The sequence below is a fragment of the Octopus sinensis genome, linkage group LG7, assembly GCF_006345805.1.
Source record: "Octopus sinensis linkage group LG7, ASM634580v1, whole genome shotgun sequence".
Lineage (NCBI taxonomy): Eukaryota > Metazoa > Mollusca > Cephalopoda > Octopoda > Octopodidae > Octopus > Octopus sinensis.
This window is the reverse complement of record NC_043003.1, coordinates 91276045-91297566: the sequence shown is the minus strand read 5'-3', so window position 1 is coordinate 91297566 and position 21522 is coordinate 91276045. Positions and strand designations below refer to the sequence as shown.

The 21522-nt window shown below is 33.4% G+C and overlaps 1 protein-coding gene across 1 annotated transcript in view; it reads right to left on the bottom strand.

Annotated features, from left to right (window-relative positions):
- Positions 1 to 768: 768 nt before the first annotated feature.
- The window catches only part of LOC115214264 (endochitinase A), a 50632-nt gene continuing 29878 nt past the window's right edge, over positions 769 to 21522 (bottom strand). The window contains exons 3-4 of the mRNA XM_029783406.2: positions 13253 to 13343; positions 769 to 2137 (exon numbers count right to left, since the gene is read on the bottom strand). Coding sequence (XP_029639266.2) covers positions 2111 to 2137; positions 13253 to 13343 — 118 coding nt within the window. The 3' untranslated portion in view covers positions 769 to 2110. The remainder of the gene's footprint in view (positions 2138 to 13252; positions 13344 to 21522) is intronic.

Below are 21522 nucleotides of genomic sequence, written 5' to 3'. Positions count from 1 at the left end.
TGTATCGTGTTTCATGCATATATTTATATTTTGAAAGTGCTTTATAATCTCTGATGAGGCCTATGGATATATATAAGTACCTCATTTTTAACTGCTTAAAACCTCAATATAATTGACATGTATAGGCACAAAAAATTACTTTTTTCCATAGGCTGAAACAGCTGTTAGTGATTTTATGATTTTAATAATTTATATTAATGTTTTTTAATAACTACATGTATTCTTATCTTAAATGTATTGAATTTTATACTGTATATATGTATGTTATTACGGTTGTAGTTTTGATAATTAAATAAGTCAACATTCTAATATCTTAAAGCTGATAAACCAACTAATGTGTTTCTCCATTTTCTTATTTGTAATATATATATATATACACACACACATACATGCACACACACAAACACACACACACACACACACACACACACACACACACACACACACACACACACATAAAGTTAGGGAATCTGAATGGGTTACTGGAACCTACATAACTGGATTTTTCTCAGACTGTTTTTTTCCTTCTGAAGATGGGCCTTTGCACCTGAAAGATAAAGGTTTTATTAAAGTTTCCACATTGTTAGAAGCTTTCCATTTTCTTTCCTTTTACCTTCTTTGATATATATGTATGTGTGTGTGTGTGTATAGGACAAGAGGAAAATAACATAAGCTCTAGAATTTTTCTACAATAAGAAATTTAATTTATTAAAATTATTTCTGTAGTTTCAAGGTGAATCATTATCTGAGAGAGAGAGACACAGAGAGAGAGAGAGAGAGAGAGAGAGAGAGAGAGAGAGAGATAGATAGAGAGAGAGAGAGAGAGAGAGACAGAGACAGAGAGAGAGAAAGCAAAGATGACAACCCAGAAATAGTAATTAAAATTCAATATGAATGTAGTGGAGAGGAAATCTGATGTTTGGTAGTATAGTGACATTTCTGAACATATTTTGGTCTTTTTAGGTCTCATCAGTGAAACATAACGTAACCACAATGAATAGATTTTAGAACGACTAAAGTTTCTTTTTGTTAATGATTTTAGAATGACTGTAGCTTCTTTTCATTGATGTACTCCGAGTGGCATAATAATGTAGAAGAATAGCTGGGAGTGACGAATATCTAGAGCCGCCTATTGCATGAAATCTTAATAGTAATATGGACATAGATGCTAGAATGACAAGTGCAGTTTGATATGATTTAGTAACAAAGAATAAATTCTCCTACTTTTTCTACCCCTCTTTATGTATCTTGTGTCCACATGAACACACATGCAAGTCGATGTGTTGGTAGAAGCTCAACCACCATAGATTGTCTGACGAAATACTTTATAATATTTAATTTGAACCCACATATTTGAAATTAAAATTCGTTCATTGAAACTCCCGCATTCATTTCACTGGGAGCAATAGAATAGTAGCAGTAAAACAATTTCAAAGTTCTAAAGACATGTTTAGAACTAGAATTGGATGTGAACTTAGTGAAACGAAATTGAAATCATATCTCCATTTAACTTTTAATCAATTAAATTTCTGAGTTTTCTCCCTTACTATTTTCGAAAAGAAGTGTTATTACGGCTAATCACTTTCCTTGTTATTAAGGGTAATTCCAACAGTCTAAAAATCCTCCCCCACCCCTCATTAAAGATCTAAATGGAAAATATAAAGATACAAAACTTTCTTAGAGAAGTTCTTAAAAGGCCTTCGTTTAATCAATGCCAGTCAGTCATATTTATATTATATATTTCCGTTATTTCCTTCTCAATTTTTCTGTATATTATTTTACTTCTTTTCTGTGCATTTACAATGTACCACTCTCCACACACACACACACACACACACACACACACTACCACCACCACCACCACCACCACCATACTAACATCATCAACAAAATCCCAGTCTGCACTTCATATATTTTGTTTTAGTCATCAACAGTTCCAACTTCCTTGATGTGATGTCGAAATAATACACAACATTTTCGTGGCAATTCATATTTGAAGCAATAAGGATCTCGGAATTATCCCATGATAACACTACAGTCTTCTTTTATTTCATATTCAAAATCCACCAACTGATTTGGATGGTATATTGTAAAAAGATGCAAGTTTATTTTAGTTACTTTCTGATGCTTTGTTTTCCTGTAAAATAAGAAGGAAAATAATAGAAAATATTGAGTGTAAAGAAAAATTTCATGGAAAGAATGAACAGTCAAGATAAACATTTCATTTTCATCCCTTAAAATACAATATATTTCGCAAATTGTCTGCTTTTGAATGGTGGTAAATAACTAAAATCTGTTGAACAACGCATGGTGTTTGACTGTTAACCTTGAATATGTAAATTAAAACCTGTATGTATATTAAAAGTTGAATTACCTTTCATCCTTCAGTAAAATAAATACCAGCTGAATAATAGTGGAGGGTAATGTAAAGGGTCAGGCAAAGGCTTGGCAGTGTGGTTAAGAAGCTCACTTCGCAACAACGTGGTTTTGAGTTCAGTCCTACTGTGCAGCACCTTGGGCAAATATCTTTTACACTAGGTCCAACCCAATCAATGCCTTGTAAGTGAATTTGGTAGACAGACACTATGTGGAAGCCTGTCATTAACACCCTAACCTACACACACACACACATTAATATATATATATATATGTATGTGTGTGTGTGTGTGTATACAGAGTGCATAAGATACTTGAGGACAAATTTATGTTTATAAAAACACAGATACATAACCGATAATAACTTTATTTATCAAAAGATGCCATAAGGATAAAAATACATTTTCTCTGTAATACAGTTCTATATTTAAGAGATGAGGAATTATATACATTATTTACATTTGACGGATATTTGTCCTCATCTTGTTTGTCGTTAACACGTTTCAGCCTTCATCAGGTGCCTTGGGGAAATTTCGAACCTGGGTTCTCATTCCTAAAGTATTTTTCGATGTTATTATTATTATTATTATTTATTATTCAGGTCACTGCCTGGAATCAAACTCGAAATCTTGGGGTTAGTAGCTCGCACTCTTAACCACTACGCCATATGCACATGGGCAATTATGGAGTGAATTTAAGGGCTTATAAATCTAATCTTTTCCTATCCTTCCTTAATACCGGTTCCCATATGCTACTCATATCTGCACTCGGTCTGCTTAGGAGGTTGTTGTGTCCTAGCATATGTGCTGTTTGATTTGCCTAGTAGTGGTTTTTACTCTTTATCTTATTAAACTTTTAATACTTTTTGATAGTTTATAAAAAATAAATAAATAAATATAAAAATATTAAAAAAATATTAAAAAAATAAATGATTAAATAAAATAATAATTAAAAAAATATATATTTATAATTTATAAGTTTAAATTATTAATTTAAATAATTAAAAAAAATTTTAACTTTAATTTAAATATTTTAATTGGATTTTTATATTTTATATTTTATATTTTTTATTTATTTTTTAATTAATTTTATTTCTATGTATTGGCTTATGATTTTCACTGTTTGATTTGCCTAGTAGTAGTTTTATCTCTAATTTAATATAATATATATTTATACTATAAAATTAGATTTAATCCTAAATCTAATTTTTCCCTGTAAGTTTGGATTTACTCCCTAATATTATTATTATTATTATTATAATATATATATATATATAGATATATATATATATATATATATATATATATATGTATATATATATATATATATGTGTATATATATATATGGTGGTTGTCTACTCCTTATGTAGAGTTTGGCCACCTCCTGTATCTACATCTTAACACCATCATGGCATTTGATGTGACTTTTTAAACCAGACAATGTTCTAAAAGACACCAACCTAGATTACACCTTCGATTTGGACCACCAAGAGCTACAGATAAGTTCTGTTCTTTGTGGATCTTAAAATGTCTCTTGAGGCCTCCGTTGGATTTGCAAACCTGACATACACTGTATTCAAAGGTGTGCACAGATATATAGGCAGAATAGTTGGTGGAGGTTCATTTTCCTTGCGTTCGCAGATGAGATTTGAGGCAATTGACAGGCATGGTCTGTCACAGACTGTGCACACAAAAAGGTCATCGTCATTCACTTTCTCGATCATTACATTCTTCCTTAGATCTCTTTTGAGTCTTACTTGCATTATCCTGGCCTCTTCAAATGCTTTCACCCCACTCCACACCTTTGTTCGCCATCCAACTCGATCTGAAGCAAGGGTTTCTATAACTTCTGGAATCATTCCAAGTGATTTCATAGTAGTCCTTATGCCATCCTTAAACCTTTTTGTAGGTTTACACCGATAGCGTTTCCCCTGTGCAAACTCACCATAAAACATTGTTTAGGCATGCGTTCATCTGCCATTCGAACATGGCCACACCATCTCAGTTGGTTCCTCAAAATCATAGCTTTAATTGATGTGATGCCTGCAGATGCAAGGACATCTGTGTTTGGAGTAAAAGAACTCCACTTAATTTTTAAAATATGATTAAGGCATTTTTGGTGGAATTGTTCTAACAGTTTAAAATGCCTTTCATAACAAGTCCAAATTTCACAAGAATACAACAGGGATGGCAAGACAAATGATTTGTAAAGAGCCAGCTTTGTATTCTTATTTATGTATCACTGCACCAAATGTGTGGCTCCAAGCCACCAAATGCTTTTGCTGCCCTTTGAATTTGCAGCTGTATTTCGGTATCAAGATTTCCATCATTTTGAACAGAGCTTCCAAGGTAGACGAACGAATAGACAACCTCAAGTAACTTACCCTTAACAATAATTTTAGGTGGGTTTCAAACAGCACCACATGCAGGTTGATGCATAACAACTGTTTTTTTCAAGTTGATGGTCAAGCCAAAATCATCACAAGCCGAGTCAAATGCAGACACAAGAGATTGCAGACCTGTTTCAGAGTGACTGACAAGATCGCAATCGTCAGCGTATAAAAGTTTCCTAATGAGTGAAGTAAAAACCTTCGTTTGGAATTGAATTTCAGTCTGGTCAGATTAAAAACATACCCTGTTGTTTGATATTTTATGTAAATACCCTCCTCAGAGTTTTGAAAAGCATGTGACAACACAACAGTAAGGTGTATTGCAAAGAGGGTGGGTGCATCAAGGTCTCCTTGCTCCACTCCATTTTCCACAACATAAGATTCAAAGAGCCTACCACCAAAATTAACTCAAGCTTTCATATCTTCATGCAAAGCCCTGACCATGTTTACAAATTTTTCTGGCCAACCTTTTTCTACTTAGAATTAGCCACAGAGCATTTTGATTAACAGTATCGAATACTTTGCTCAAATCAACAAAGCAATTGAACAGAATCTTGCCCTTTACCATTGCTTTGTTGATTTGAGCAAAGCATTCGATACTGTTAATCGAAATGCTCTAAGTAGAAATAGGTAAATTCATTTACCTATATCCTGGCGTCTTCCAGCCTCTTGAATAGTCGTTGACTATCTGTTATCAGAGCTGCAACGGACAGAGTCAATGACTATTTTTATATATAAAAGTATAGCAGCATACATACACTTTGGTTTCTTATATGTAAGTATATATACATCTAAATTTTGTACGACTCTATTATTCTTTCCATTCTTTCATTCTTTCTATCAGCCCCTTCGCACTTACTTCGTTCATTCCACTCTTTGTTCATTCCACTCTTCAGTTTTATAAATATTCCAAAGTTGAGTAATGTTTTCATGCTTGGATTTGTAAACTATGATAAGGATAACACTGGTCAACAAAGAATTTGTCCCAAGGAAAAGAATACCTGTATCTTATATGTTTTTGCATGCAGAATTTAAAAAATGTCAAATTATCTGTGTCACCCACAGTTTCTCTGTTGCACGATATCCCTCTCAGTTCCTATTACGTGGGCTAAATTTCAGCTAAGCTGTTGAACTGTGAAGCTAACGGTTTAAGAAATAGTCCTAATTAAAATTTTTATGAATAGAATTAACCTAGTGAAATCAATAAATCCAGCTATCTGAGTCAATGAGTCCCAAAACTACATGAAATGAAAAGTATGTGAAAATACTAACACAGAAAAAGCACAGAAAAGTATGTAATATACTAACACACAGTAGAAATTAAAACAAAACACACGAGTGAAAAGAATCTTGAGATGTGAAGAATCAAGTGTAAAAAATCAACATAGACAACAGTAGCACGACAACAGTGAACCACAACACAGCATGCGGTTGTCATGGTAACCAGCTGCTAATGCCATGCTGTCTGTTGATTGGCTAAAATTACCCAAATTTCCCAACTTTAATTCCAAATAACATCAGACTCTTTAATTTATGAGATAGAGTAATTGGTTGATCATAATCAAAATCCAGAGTTGCATCGATATACTAAAATTGAAAGCAATCTGAGCAGAAGAAAAATTTTGCGAATGAGAAAGACAAGATGCCACTCTTGAGTCATTTATTTTCTGCTTCATTTTTTAATTTTTTGATTTCAGGTTTCTTTCTCCAAGTGGTTTTACTGTACAATCACACACAATTCTGGATACTTTTTTGCTGGTTAGGATAAACTCTAAACGAGCAGAGCAGATTTCTGTTATCCCAAACAAACAAAAATACATACATACGTATAATGATGATGATGATGACAATACTTTCAAATTTTGGCACAAAGCCAACAGTTTTGGGGCAGGGAGTAGGTTGACTACATCGAGGCCAGTGCCCAACTGGTATTTATTTTATCCTCTGTCATGGGCATCGGAACTGCCATATCACATGATTTCATTCCACTGGAAATCATCAGTGGGAGGCGTCTGGTCACCATATACCAGTCAAATCGTGCTGTTATGATATATAAAATATCAGCATCTTTTCAGACACTGATGTCAGTAATAGCCAGAAGACTTATTAAAAATTATGGCTGTGTGGTAAGAATCTTGCTTCCCAACCACATGGTTCCGGGTTCAGTACCACTATGTGGCACCTTGGGTAAGTGTCTTCTACTATAGCCTCGGGCCGACCAAAGCCTTGTGAGTGGACTTGGTACACGGAAACTGAAAGAACCCCTTTGTATATATAATGTATGTGTCTGTGCATGTGTTTGTGTGTGTGTGTTTGCATGTGTGAACCTATGTGTGTGTCTCATTGAGTCTGTGTTTGTCCCCCATCACTGCTTGATAACCGGTGTTGGTGTGTTTATGTCTCTGTAACTTAGCGATTCAGCAAAAGAGATTGATAGAATAAGTTCTGGGACTTAAAAATAAATCTTGGGATTAATTTTTTGGACTAACACTCCTCAAGGCAGTGCTCCATCATGGCCGCATTCAGATGTCTAAAATAAGTAAAGGAATACAAGAATAACAGAATATAGATAAAAAGTTAGTTAGTTAGTTAGTTAGGTAGGTAGGTAGGTAGTTAGGAAGATAGATAAGACAGACAGACAGACAGACAGATAGATAGACAGATAGACAGATAGACAGATAGATGGATTAGATAGATAAGTGGAATAGGATATATGTTATCAGCAAAATAGCATCTGAAGATCAAATAAACGTGAGTCAGCTATTACAAGATAATGTTTGTGATAAGACACGAACACACACACACACACACACACACACACAAATAACGACTCAATGTTTGAACTGTGTTAAGCGTCGTTCGAATGCATTCTACAAAGTAGCTTAAATATGGCTCAGGCTATAAATGCATTATCAAGCGCAGCATAGAGTGGAACTAAACACAGAAACAATTTATTTTTACTCTGTTTTCGTATTTCGATGCATTCATCTGACACAATGGTCTGTGAAAGGATATTAAAACAATAGTAGCGAAAGACACAAAATATAAACAATTTGTTTTCTGTGATTATTTCAACTACACACACACATACACACAACACATTCACCCATACATGTGTGTGTGTGTATATATATATATATTATATATATATATATATATATATACAGGGTGTCCCAAAAAAATGTATACACACTTTAGCAGCTGATAACTCAATTGATATATTTTCTTTCCAGATGAAACCTATAGGATTTAATGATGGCAGTCAGATTAAGCTTTGAACAAAGAAAATTCATTCTAAAATGATACTAGAAGTGTGAAAATGCAGTTGAAGTGCAAAAACAGTTGGGGAGGGAGTTTCAAACAGATCCACCAATGCAACTCCCTATCACTTGAATTAGAGATAAGTTTGAAGCTGATGGAACTGTTCAGAATGTCCACGATAAGCATTCCAGAAGACCCCGAACATCAACAACCCCAACAAAGCAAGGAGTACTGGAAATGAATCACCAAAGTCCAAGAAAATCTGTGCGTTAAAGCGAGTCATGAGGTAGGTATTCCAAAATCATCTGTCCAATGCATTTTGAAGCATTGTCAATGGAAAAGTTACATTCCAAGATTAGTCCATGCTATTAATGATGATGATCCAGACGAAAGAGTGCAGCATTGCGAGTGGTACTTGGAACGATGTGTAGAAGCTGCACACTTTCCAATAAAGATTGTGTGGAGTGATGAAGCCACATTTAAATTAAATGGTTCAATTAACTGCCACAATTGCACCTACTGGGGTCCTGAGAATCTGCATGTTATGGTGAAACACCATGTTAATTTGATATTTGTGTGGTGTGGTTTATCATCAAGAGGATTAATTGAACCATTCTTTTGTTATGCTACTGTGACTGGTCCCGTTTACTTGAACTTGTTGCAACAGTCTGTTATGCCAAGCATTAGAGAAGACTTTGAAGATGAGGAGTTTTATTTTCAGCAAGATGGGGCATCCCCACACTACCATTGCTATGTTAGATCCTTCCTTGATGAGATCTTGCTAAACAGGTGGATTGGATGAAGAGGTATGGTTGAATTCACCAGACCTCATACCACTAGACTTTTTTATGGGGATACCTTAAAGACAAATTCTACGCTATGAAACCTACAAGTCGCTGATTTGAGAGCAGCCATTAGATGAGAGTGCACACAAATACCAAACAAATTCTTTTGTGATATTTGTGATTCCATTCCTTTGCGTTGTCAGCAGTGCCTGGACCAGACCGGACATCAGTTTGAAAACAGGCATTGACAAAACAATAAAATAATGTCTGTAGATTCTATTAAATTTTGAAAATGAAGTGTCTTTTAATAAACAACTACTTTACAATTGTTTAGAGTGTGCATACATTTTTTGGGACACACTGTATATATATATATATATATATATATATGTATATATGTGTATATATATATATAAATATATAAATTCTATATCTTAAGTAATGTGTTTTATCTTTTATTGAACTATGTTTTTTATTGTTTGGTTGGGAATGTACATGCATATGTACATACACACACACATACATACATACACACACACACACACACATACATACATACATACATACATACATACATACATACACACATACATGCATGCATGCATACATACATACATACACATACATACATACATACATACATACATACATACATACATACATACATACATACATGCATGCATGGATCAGATGGAATTTGTTGACGCAAATTTTCTACTGCAGGATACCTTCTTGTCCTTAACCCTCACCTGTTTCTAGGTAAGGTAATCTCTCCCCAGCCATGTTTTACATGGAAGACTGGAAACAACTCTGCCTATACAACGGTAATGCTTATTTACAGCCATAATATGATGTCAAGACAATTGTGCACAATGACGCACAATGACTCATATGCATATACATTTGAAGACAACCGATGCAAGCCATCCTGGAACTGTAAAGATTTGTAATACTTTGCAGAAGTTTATCATTTAAGTATAATGCACATGTCTAGATATGCAACTACATGCATGAGAATACATTCGGATTTATTATGAATAGGTACTTATATACATCTTGACTGAGGAAAGAAAATTCCAAATGACCTGTCCTTGTTTTCTTTGTATCATCTGTCTGGATGTTTTGTTATCCCTTTGTTGTATCACCTAATTGTCTGGATGTTTTGCGTTCTTGTCCCATTTTTGTATTTTTTATATATAAAAGTATAGCAGCGTACATACACTTTGGTTTCTTATATGTAAGTATATATACATCTAAATTTTGTACGACTCTATTATTCTTTCCATTCTTTCATTTTTTCTATCAGCCCCTTCGCACTTACTTCGTTCATCTGTCCCATTCAGTTTTTCCTCGCCCCTCCTTAATTCTTCTATTCCTCTGCCTCTACCTCTCTCTCTTCTCTCCCAATGTGACTGGTGTTTGGTCAAGCCTGACTTTTCTTTCTTGGTTCGACTACCATCCATGCAACATCTATATTCCTCCCTGTGCCTGTCAAATCTTATGCCCCTGCCATAAGGCCTTACTTCCACACATACCAGATTAATCTAATTTGTTCCTAGTCGAAAGACACCCGTTGTTAATGTCCTGTTATTTGTATTTGTGTACCATTTCTCTGTTTATTTCCGTTCTTGTTTTCGCATACATTTGCTGCTTTCTTCCAAGGAATCTAGTGCTCTTAGCTTAGTTTTTCTTTGAGGCTGGCCAGATTGGAGCAATCTCGAGCATAACCAGCCGAAATTGCAAAGATAATCTGGAACTCGACTGAGAAAAGAAAACTCCGAATGACCCGTCCTTGTTTTCATTGTAACGTCTGTCTGGATGTTTTGTTGTTCCTTTTTTGTATCACCTAATTATCTGGATATTTTGCGTTTTTGTCCCATTTTTGTATTTTTTATATATACATATATACATACATACATTCTGTTTTTTTTCTAAACTGTTACGTTACACATGCAAATGTATATATATATATATATTTATATATATATGCATGTGTATGTATATATATATGTGTGTGTGTATGCATGTATATATATATATATATACATACATACATATATATACGCACATATACGCATGCGCACACACACATACGCACACACACACACACGTATACTATGGGTTACCGTCAACCGAATTCACTCACAAGTTACAAAGCTGTAGTCGGCTTGGGGCTATAGTCTTACTCAAGACTGGGTGCAATGACTGGAACGCGATACCACATTGTTGGTAAGAAAGCTTCTCAAACACAGCCACGCCCTCAACAAGTATATCCAGATATGTGTCCACGTGTGTGTGTGTGTATGTGTGTGTATATGTGTGTGTGTACATACACATATATACAGACACAGCACACTCACCCCCACCCCCCGCAATGTGTGAAATCGAGCTTAGAAATGTAGTTAATCCTTTTCCTATGCGCTAAGTCACGGTATCGTGGTTGTTAGTCATTGGATTTTATAATCTGTATATATAAAAGACAGGATGTGTGTGTGTTTGTGTGCATGAATGTAATTTATGCACGTCCACAAATTAGCACGCATGTCGCTCAAATTTTAGGAGGACATTCGTCATGATCCTAGCAGTATTTTCGTCAACTTATTTTCCCCAGAGGCACCAGCAAATAGCAGTAAAAATAAAGTTTCAACCAAAACTTTTAACAATTTTTGAAGTCGGAGAAATCACCATTGTTTGCAAACAGAAGTCTAGCGATGAGTAAGTTTTTGTTAAGACTTTTGTTTTTTATCCATCGAGGTAAGTGTTTTGTTGATATACGAGCAGCACACACACACACAAGGACATTATTGCGTACAAAACATGTATGCAATAGGTGTACGTACATACGTGTGTGTTTGTGTGTGTGTGTTGCCCATATATATATGGTGGCTGCCCCCTCATACATACATACATACATACATACGTACATACATAAATGGTGGCTGCCCCCTCGTTATTGAGTATGGCCATTGCACGAAGCTTAATCAATGTTGTTATCGCGCAATGCCTGTGCAAGAAGATTTTTTTTAAAGTGAGGAAAGGCTGTGCACTGAGTCAATCCCACTCACTAAGCAACAGCAGCCATAATCCGAAAAGAAGAACAAGTCAACATCATCGGTAACCACTGAGCCGCAGGTTTTATGTCGGAGTTATCCCAGTTACCTGAGTTACCTTCTCCTAGAAGGATGCCCTAACAAAGGCTAAGAGTCCTACACACCAAATGGTTTAACCGTGTGATCGGGTATTCAGTCCGATTATTTCTATGTCCCTGCGCATGATACAGCCTTAAGTCATTTATTGGATGACCGTTGACTCTCAAGAGTTCCTCCGCCCTTTGACGGGTTTTGTTTTTCATCCCGTAGGGTGTCCAATAAACACCCTCCTCACCAAGCAAGCTAGGTGGGGTTGCCAGTTTAGTCGCCGACAACCCGACCATGCAACAGGTTGTACTGGGTTTCATGTTACCAGTAGCACTCGAAAGTGACCTGACATAATATATTATATATATATATATATATATATATATATATTATATATATATATATATATATACATACATATATATATGTACATACAAAATTTAGAGGATTGACCACTAAAAGTGGACAGCCTGCATACTAAAAATAGACGTCAAAATCGCCATTTTCCACGGAGATTGTGTTCTCAAGAAGAAATTCAGCAAAAAACCAAAGCGTAAAAATAAGCAAGACAAATGAAAATATCCAAAATAAAAAACGATTAACTTTGTACTAATTAGTTTCACTTGTTAATAATTTACGTATATGAATACATAAACATCTGCAAGATCATCAGCATAGTCTGTCGTTTATGAAACGCAATTTCTAGAACTAGATACAGGGCGCTCGACTGAAATCTAGCATTGCATAGAGTTCCACAAATTATATTTATGTGTATCTTTCAAATGCCTTCACTTTGGCGCGCTGAGATCGGAAATTACTCTGCAGTTAATAAACTACAGTAGTCAATAAACTAACCGATAAATATATATATATATATATATATATATATATATATATATATATATATATATATAACTATCTATTTTCCCCTTGTTAACAATTAACACGGAAAAAATAGATAGTTACCAGGGTAGCAAAAAATCACACAAGTAAAGAGGTTGTAACTCTTTTCTTTTAAAGGTAGAAACCTCGGGTTTACGTGAAATATAAATAAATAAATGGAGTTGAACAGGTGTAATTCAAATAAAAATAAGAGTGTTTGAATTGCACCTGCGTTAAACTCCATTTATATATATGTATATATATATATATATATAAACCAATTTCAACGGATTTCGCCCAAATTTGACGTTGATGTTAGTTTTGTTTGAAAAAAAAAACAACTTCATTAGCTTAATAATCCTAACTTAATCTCGGGCAAAGCCGGGTGATACTGCTAGAACAATATGTAAAAATATACTTACGCCTGATTCTCCAGAAAATGCGGAATTAGCATATGACCATGATGACTCATTGCATGCCTCTGGAAATTTGATAGACTGATCCTGGCGTTTTCTGATACAGATTAAAGAAAAAGTCAAAGAAAAACAACAAGAATATTTCATAGCAATTAAGATTTATTATGAATAGGTACTTAGCCAATGGTTTTAGGATATAATGGAATAAATCTATAATGATGTTATACGTAATACCTAGATTTCAAACGTTGATTCATTTAAGTGTATGCACCATTGCAAACACATGTAAAGATTGGGATATCTAACTTTTGTTTATATTGCTTATATTTATTTGTTTCACCTGACACGTTTTATTGATTCAATATCTACGACAGAAAGCTGGTATGTATGTCTCTTCTATTTTTTAATTATTATAAATCTTTCACAGAGAAGGGAACCGGTTTCCAACAAAGATACAAGGCTCCATCTTTGGGATGTAGTTAGCACAGACAAATTCACACTTGGAACTTGAGAAAGTCTTGCATATTTTTACTATTTCACTCACAGATTGCACTTGTGATGTACGAATTAGCCGGTCGATTTCTCTTTCTGAAAATCCCAGTTTATGTATGTATGTATGTATGTATGTATGTATGTATGTATATATGCATGCATGCATGTATGTATGTATGTATATAAATTTTCAGAATGAGATAAAAAACAAACCACGGCTGTAAACATTTATAAATAGGTCTTACAGCTGTTTCCGGAATATTTTATATATCCCTTCATCGGAGACACTGTGAGAAACTGGTTAAGCAATAGTTATTCTAGATAAGATATGAAATAGAGAGTGAAGTGGAGGAATGAAAATAGACATGAGATATGCAGGGATATTGTATCTGTAGATTTTAAATACTATTGGAACTTACTCACGAGGTACTGGAATCTTATATGTATACCATTCTGCCTAAATAATGGATCTACAGATGCAATATCCCTGTATATCTCATGTCTATTTTCATTCCTCCATTTCATATCTTATGCTTAACCATTTTCTCACACCCTCTCCGCAGAAACAGCTGTAAGACCTATTTATAAATGTTCCAAAATATTTCAAAATTTTTTATATATACAGGTGCCAGCCCCGCCTGGCACCTGTGCAGGTGGCACGTAAAAAGCACCCACTACACTCACGGAGTGGTTGGCGTTAGGAAGGGCATCCAGCTGTAGAAACATTGCCAGATTAGACTGGAGCCTGGTGCAGCCTTCTGGCTTCCCAGAACCCCGGTCGAACCGTCCAACCCATGCTAGCATGGAGAACGGACGTTAAACGACGATGATGATGATGATGACACATGCAAATATATGACCTGCGTTGGGCTCCTCATTCGTATAATCACCGAACCTGGAGCTTAACTATAGTCAGTCCATAGCACTTACTCAGCATTACTTGACACCTTTGGGTCTTATTGACACCATTACCTCTCATAATCTCTCTACTCTCTCTCTCTCTCCCTATATATATACGAGGGTGAGTCAGAAAGTAATGCCATTTTGTTTAGCACAAGTATAATTACCAACACAGGAACATGTATCATACATCAAAATCAAGCTGGTCCACTGTGGATCACATCTCTACTTCTCAACATAGTCACCATTTCTCTCAATAGCAATGTTCCACCTTCGAATGAAAGCATGTATCCCTTCCCTGTAAAATTCTGTTGACTGTTCTTTGAACCACTTCTTGTTCACTACAGTTTTCACTTCCTAATCACTGGAATAATGTTTGCCTCTCAAGCCCTCTTTCATGGGGCCTAAGAGATGATAGTCCATGAGGAGGCAGTGAAAACTGTAGTGAAAAAGTGACTCAAAGAACAGTCAACAGAATTTTATAGGGCAGGGATACATGCTCTCATTCGAAGGTGAAACATGGCTGTTGAGAGAAATGGTGACTATGTTGAGAAGTAGGGATGTGATCCACAGAGGACCAGCTTCATTTTGATGTATGACACATGTTCCTGTGTTGGTAATTATACCTGTCCTAAACAAAATGGCGTTATTTTTTGACTCATCCTCGTGTGTGTGTGTGTATATAGATATATATATATAATACAAGTAAGAAAATGGAGGACAGCATGCGAGAGTATTTTCATTCACATGTATGAATGTATGCTTGTGTATATGTGAATTGGGTATTAGTTGCGTAGACTGGACCCGGTTTGCGCACACACGCATCTGCGCATCCGCGCTAGCCAGTCGTAGGTAGTCGATCCTACAGCGACTTGCGTATGCAAATGAGCTGATTGGCGCAACACTGCAAAAACTAAGTTAATATGTATGTATATGTATGTATATATGTACTTTTTTATATGTATATATATATATATATATATATATATAAATATATATATATTTGGATATCTGTTTATTGTTTATCTGTATATATTAAGTAATACTTGCAGCATGTTTAGTATATTAATATTATTATTATATTTTTAAAGTTAATTATAACCTCTGACGAGGCCTATGGTTCTTTTAACATATAAGTATTATATATTTTTTTAAATGCCTACAACCCTAATATGTTGACATCTATAGGCAATGTAAAGTGGATTCACATTTGATCATAGGCTGAAACAGCTGTAAGAAGTAGTTTATGGATTTCAATAATTTATAATATGATTTTTAAAATCTGTATTTGTATTATTATCTTATCATTGATTTACATAATATTTTGTAAGCTTTTGATAATCTAACATTATAATATCCATAAGTTGATGAACAAACTAAATTTGTTTCTCCATTTTCTTATTTGTATTATAAATTTAAGGTAAAAATATTTCTTTACTTTCACCCGTTTAATACAATGAATGAATTAATTGCATTGCAATTAAAAACATTTATTTATTAAGAATTTGGGTAATTTACCAACAGTATATTGGATAATTGATATCCCATAGTAGGTTATACCCATAACCCCTATCTTACTTTGTACTATAAAGTTAATTATTTGAGGAATATCTATTGCTAATACTTATATATGTATGAATTATCTATGCAATATTTGAAGTATTGCTAGTATAAGTGAATGCATTTAAGTATAGTATATTAATTCCTGAAAATGAATACTGTTGGAAAAATGGAGAAAATATGGATTGATTCATCACTGAAAGATATACCCATACCAACCAAGGACCATTACACCAAGGAACTAATATATAGGATTAATGAATTTATCCACAGGATTAGATGGAAAATCTACAACCATGAGAAAAATATCACAAAATTGACCTATGAAGATAAAAACGACCACAACTACACTAGAATAAGAAGTAATTATGAAGAAATAATTGAATTTACTAGTAATTCTTTTAAATCAAGAAAAGCACCACCACCCAATAAATACTTGGATAACTTCGAGCAGGATTTATGGAGTACCATTAGGAATATTAAGTTCAAGAATCACCCACTAAGGAATAATCCATACCAAAGGAAATTGAAGGAAATTATCAGAACTCTTAAGAGTAAAGATAGTATCTTAACTCATTCGGATAAAACTAGTAATATATACAACATTGACACTCAGACTTACCATGAGTTATTACTCAGAGAAATTACAAATAAGTGTTAATGATAATAATATTAACAATAATAATATTGAAAATAATGCAGTAGAGATTAATCATAATAAAATAAAGCAACTACAACAAGCTAATAGGTGCAATTGTAGAATTAGAGAAAATTGTGTATTTAATAATGGCTGCATGAAAAGTACACAATATGATAATAGAGTCTATATTGGGACTACTAAGAATAATTTGAAACAGAGACTTAATTATCACAGAATATTTTTAAAAATAGAAATAGGAGTAATTCTACAGGGTTAAGTGCATATATATGGGAGCTTAAGAATAAAAAATTCAATTACAATTTTGATACACTTAGAAAATTGAATTTGGAAGCTAGAAATATTATGTATGATTATAATCTAGAAGATAAATAGACCACGAATAATGATTAAAGACCATAAAGATAATTTCCCTAATATTACTCAGGTTAGATTAATCTGTCCAAATAAATCGGACTTAGGTAAATTAAGTAAATTAATTCTAGATAAATACATACCTATTATAAGAAATAAAATTAAGCTTAATTTATGGAAGAATACATAAGGTGCTTGGGAATGGTTTTCCAGTATTAAGGTTTATAACAGTATTAACCATAAATTAATTCAATTTGATATCCAAAATTATTACTCATCAATTAACCCAATAATACTTAACAAAGTTTTAATTTTTGTAAGAAAATATACTAATATTAGCATGAAAGAAATTAAGGTAATTTTGACGGCAAGAAAAACAGTTATAGAATTCGATAATAAATTATGGGCTAGGAAGGATATGCCTGACTTATTTGACATTACAATGGGTTTGCCGGATTCAGCGGAAACGACTGATTTAGTAGGGAGTTATTTATTAGATAATTTAAGTAGAGAATTCCCTGAATTAAATGGCGGCCTCTATAGAGACGACACTTTATTTTTAGTTAAGAACCTATCGAATAGAAGACTAGAAATACTCAAGAAACGATTGCATAAATTTTTTAAGAGTTTCGGCCTATCCATTACTATTGAAAATGAGAATTATTCTATTAATTATCTCGATGTTAATTGTAACCTCAATACTGGACTCCATGAACCTTATGTGAAACAAAATTCTAGTAATCACCCTCCACAAATTAAAAAAGCACTACTACTAAACATAAGTAAAAGGATTTCTAATCTTTCCTTGAATGAAGAGATATTTAATAGACCCAGTGAAAAGTATAACTCAGCATTACATAGGGCAGGATATAATGTTAAAATAAAATATATCCCCAATAACAACCTTAATACTAAGAATAAATTAACAACTACAAATAAACATTGGTTAGACATGCATAACAATAATCCAAATAAAAAGAATAATCACAAATATAATATTAATATGAATAGAAATAATACTAATAATAGTGTAAACGGGATTAAAGATCATATATTAAATATTAATAATTATAATATTAATAATAATAATAGAAATAGTAAAGTTAATAAGAACTATGATAACAATAATAACTACAATAAAGCATTTAGTCAAAATTATAATAATAACAATTTTACTGATTGTAGAAAGTACAGAAGAAATAATAAGAATAGGGAATTTATAAATAATATAGGTAAGCCGTGTAATCAATATAACATTACTGATACACTGTGGTTAATAATTCCATATGCCATGCAAATTAAAACTAACGTAGTAAGAAATATTTTCAATTTAATAAACAAGCATTTTGGAAAAGGAAAGAACAAATATTGTGACATAATTAATAATAAAACTATTAGAATAGGATACAGCCTTACTCATAATCTGGCCACCATCAATATCCTCAATTAATAATAAAAAACTTGATTATTTCTATCTAAATAAAATAAATAATTTAGGTAACACAAATGTGCCTTACTATAACTTAAGATATAATTATAACAATATAAGTAATAGTAATCGAAATGGAAACTATAGTAATAGTAATACTATAACGAATAATAATAGAATGGATAATATTAATAGAATTAGTAATGATAACACCATAGGTAATAATAATAATAACATAAAATATAACATAAATAAGAGCAATATTATCAATAATAACATGCCGATGGATATGGGAATAATAAGTGTTAATGATAATAATATTAACAATAATAATATTAAAAATAATGCAGTAGAAATTAATCATAATAAAATAAAGCAACTACAACAAGCTAATAGGTGCAATTGTAGAATTAGAGAAAATTGTGTATTTAATAATGGCTGCATGAAAAGTACACAATATGATAATAGAGTCTATATTAGGACTACTAAGAATAATTTGAAACAGAGACTTAATTATCACAGAATATTTTTAAAAATAGAAATAGGAGTAATTCTACAGGGTTAAGTGCATATATATGGGAGCTTAAGAATAAAAAATTCAATTACAATTTGCAATGGAAAATACTTATATCTGCACCAGCATATAATAATAGGAACAGAAAATGCTCATTATGCATTAATGAGATTTTCTTTATAATTAGGACTAATTTACCGATTATTAATAATCTTAAGGAATGGAATGTTTCATGTCTTCATAAATTGGGGTATACTTTCTCTAGATACAAACAATACTTAGTATAAAATACCCTTTGAAATAGATGCAAATAGTTATTATGAGCATTTTTACTTTATTATATTTAGGAGTAAGAAATTGTAATGGGTTATGGGCATATCATCTTTTGTATATGTATGTATATGTGTGTAATATATGTATTTGTATATGAATATGTTTATATATTTATATATTTTTATATAAATGTTTATTTGTGTGTACATATTTGTACATTCTTTATATACTTGTACTTGTTTGTAAATATATCTTTATATTTATGTATATCGATATATATTTACACTTGTTTTTTAGTATATAGTTATGCACAAAGTATGTGTCAATGTACTAAACATATTGTGGTCACTATTGGATTTGTATATATGTAGATGCATATGTATATATATATATGTTTATTTATTCATGTAGGTATATTTGTGTGCATGCATGTGGTAGTTTTAAGTAATATTTTATGTTATCTTTCTTGTATATTAGATATTATGTATAGACTTCAGTACACTTTTGTGTATGTGATGTTTGTACTGGTTTGTATGTATGTAGGGGTATATATGTGTATATATCTGTGTATGTATGTATGTATATATATATATGTATATATATATATATTAGGACTTAAATGACATGCAAAGGTACATGAAGCCTAGTTACAACTACAGCCGGCTATTACCAGTAAAGGTTGTAGTTGCCAATTCTGTACAAGACATTGTAGATCTTTAGCTGGGCTAAAAAGTCACATTCGATCACAGCACCAATAACAGTTAAGCTTCATGCAATGGCCATACTCGATAACGAGGAGGCAGCCATAATATATATATATATATATATATATATATATATATATATATATATATACACACACACAATATATATATATATATATAATATATATATATATTACACACATATATATATGTATATGTATATTATATGTATATATATATATATATACATATATATATGTATATGTATATTTATGTATATTATATATATATATATATATATATAATTTTAATCCAAACGGGAAAACAAAAAAACAACAACAATGGAACAATTACAGTATTATTATTAATAGGCGCTCAGGAAATGGAAGCAGGGAGGTATGACGTTTCGAGCGGAGCTCTTCGTCGGAAACATAAAGAAGGAAGAGAGAGGAAAGAAAGATCCCAAAGCGGGCAACAGGGATAGAGAAAAAAACGACTGGTGTTTACGAGTTACACATGGTGAAAGGCGGAAGTTTACGATAACAAGAGCAAAGTAGGTTTTTAAAGGCAAAAGAGTGGAGACAAGGTTGGTAACGCAACAGATGTGTGTGTATGTGTGAGTGTGTGCGTGTGCGTGTGTGTATGTGTGTGTGTGAGGCGAGATAAAAAAACAAAAAATATATGTATGTGTTAGTGTGTGCGTCTGTGTGTAGGCGTGTGAGGTAGGGCGAGACAGTGGTCGGCATAGCAGACAATGGTCAGTAGTAAGAAAAAGAAGGAAGGAGGAAGGGAGGGAGGGGAAGGGGTGGGGGCGTATGTAGCGTGCCAGCGTGTGTTGAGTAGTAGTGTGTGTGTGTGTCCAGTGTCGTGGTAGTATTAATGGCGAGTAGATTGAATGTGTGTAAGAGTAATGTATATATTTAAGCAATGTGTGTATATGTGTGCGCGTGTGTGTAACAAAAAGGGGGGGGTGGGTTAAGGAAAAAGGACTCCAGCTGAGGGGAAGATGGAAGAGTGGTCCCGCGGAGACGGGCGTGGGAAAACCCAACGACAAGCGACGGTCCCAGGCGAGCGGGAGGCCTCGTCGGGTCCAAGAGCGAGGTGCATGCGGCGCGTATGCGTGCGCGAACCGGCGCAAGCGCGTGTGTGCGCGCGCCTGCGAGTATGCGCGTAAGTATGTATGTGTGTGGATGTGTGAGTGTGTCTGTGTATATGTCTGGGTGGCAGTGTGTCCGATGAATGTATGTGAGTATGTGTGTATATATGTGTGTGCATAGATGTATGTCTGTGTGTGTGTGTGTATGTGTATGAGTGTGTATGTATGTACATATATATATAGGTATATACTGACATGTATGTGTATGCATGTAGTCTGGCTTATACTGGTATTGG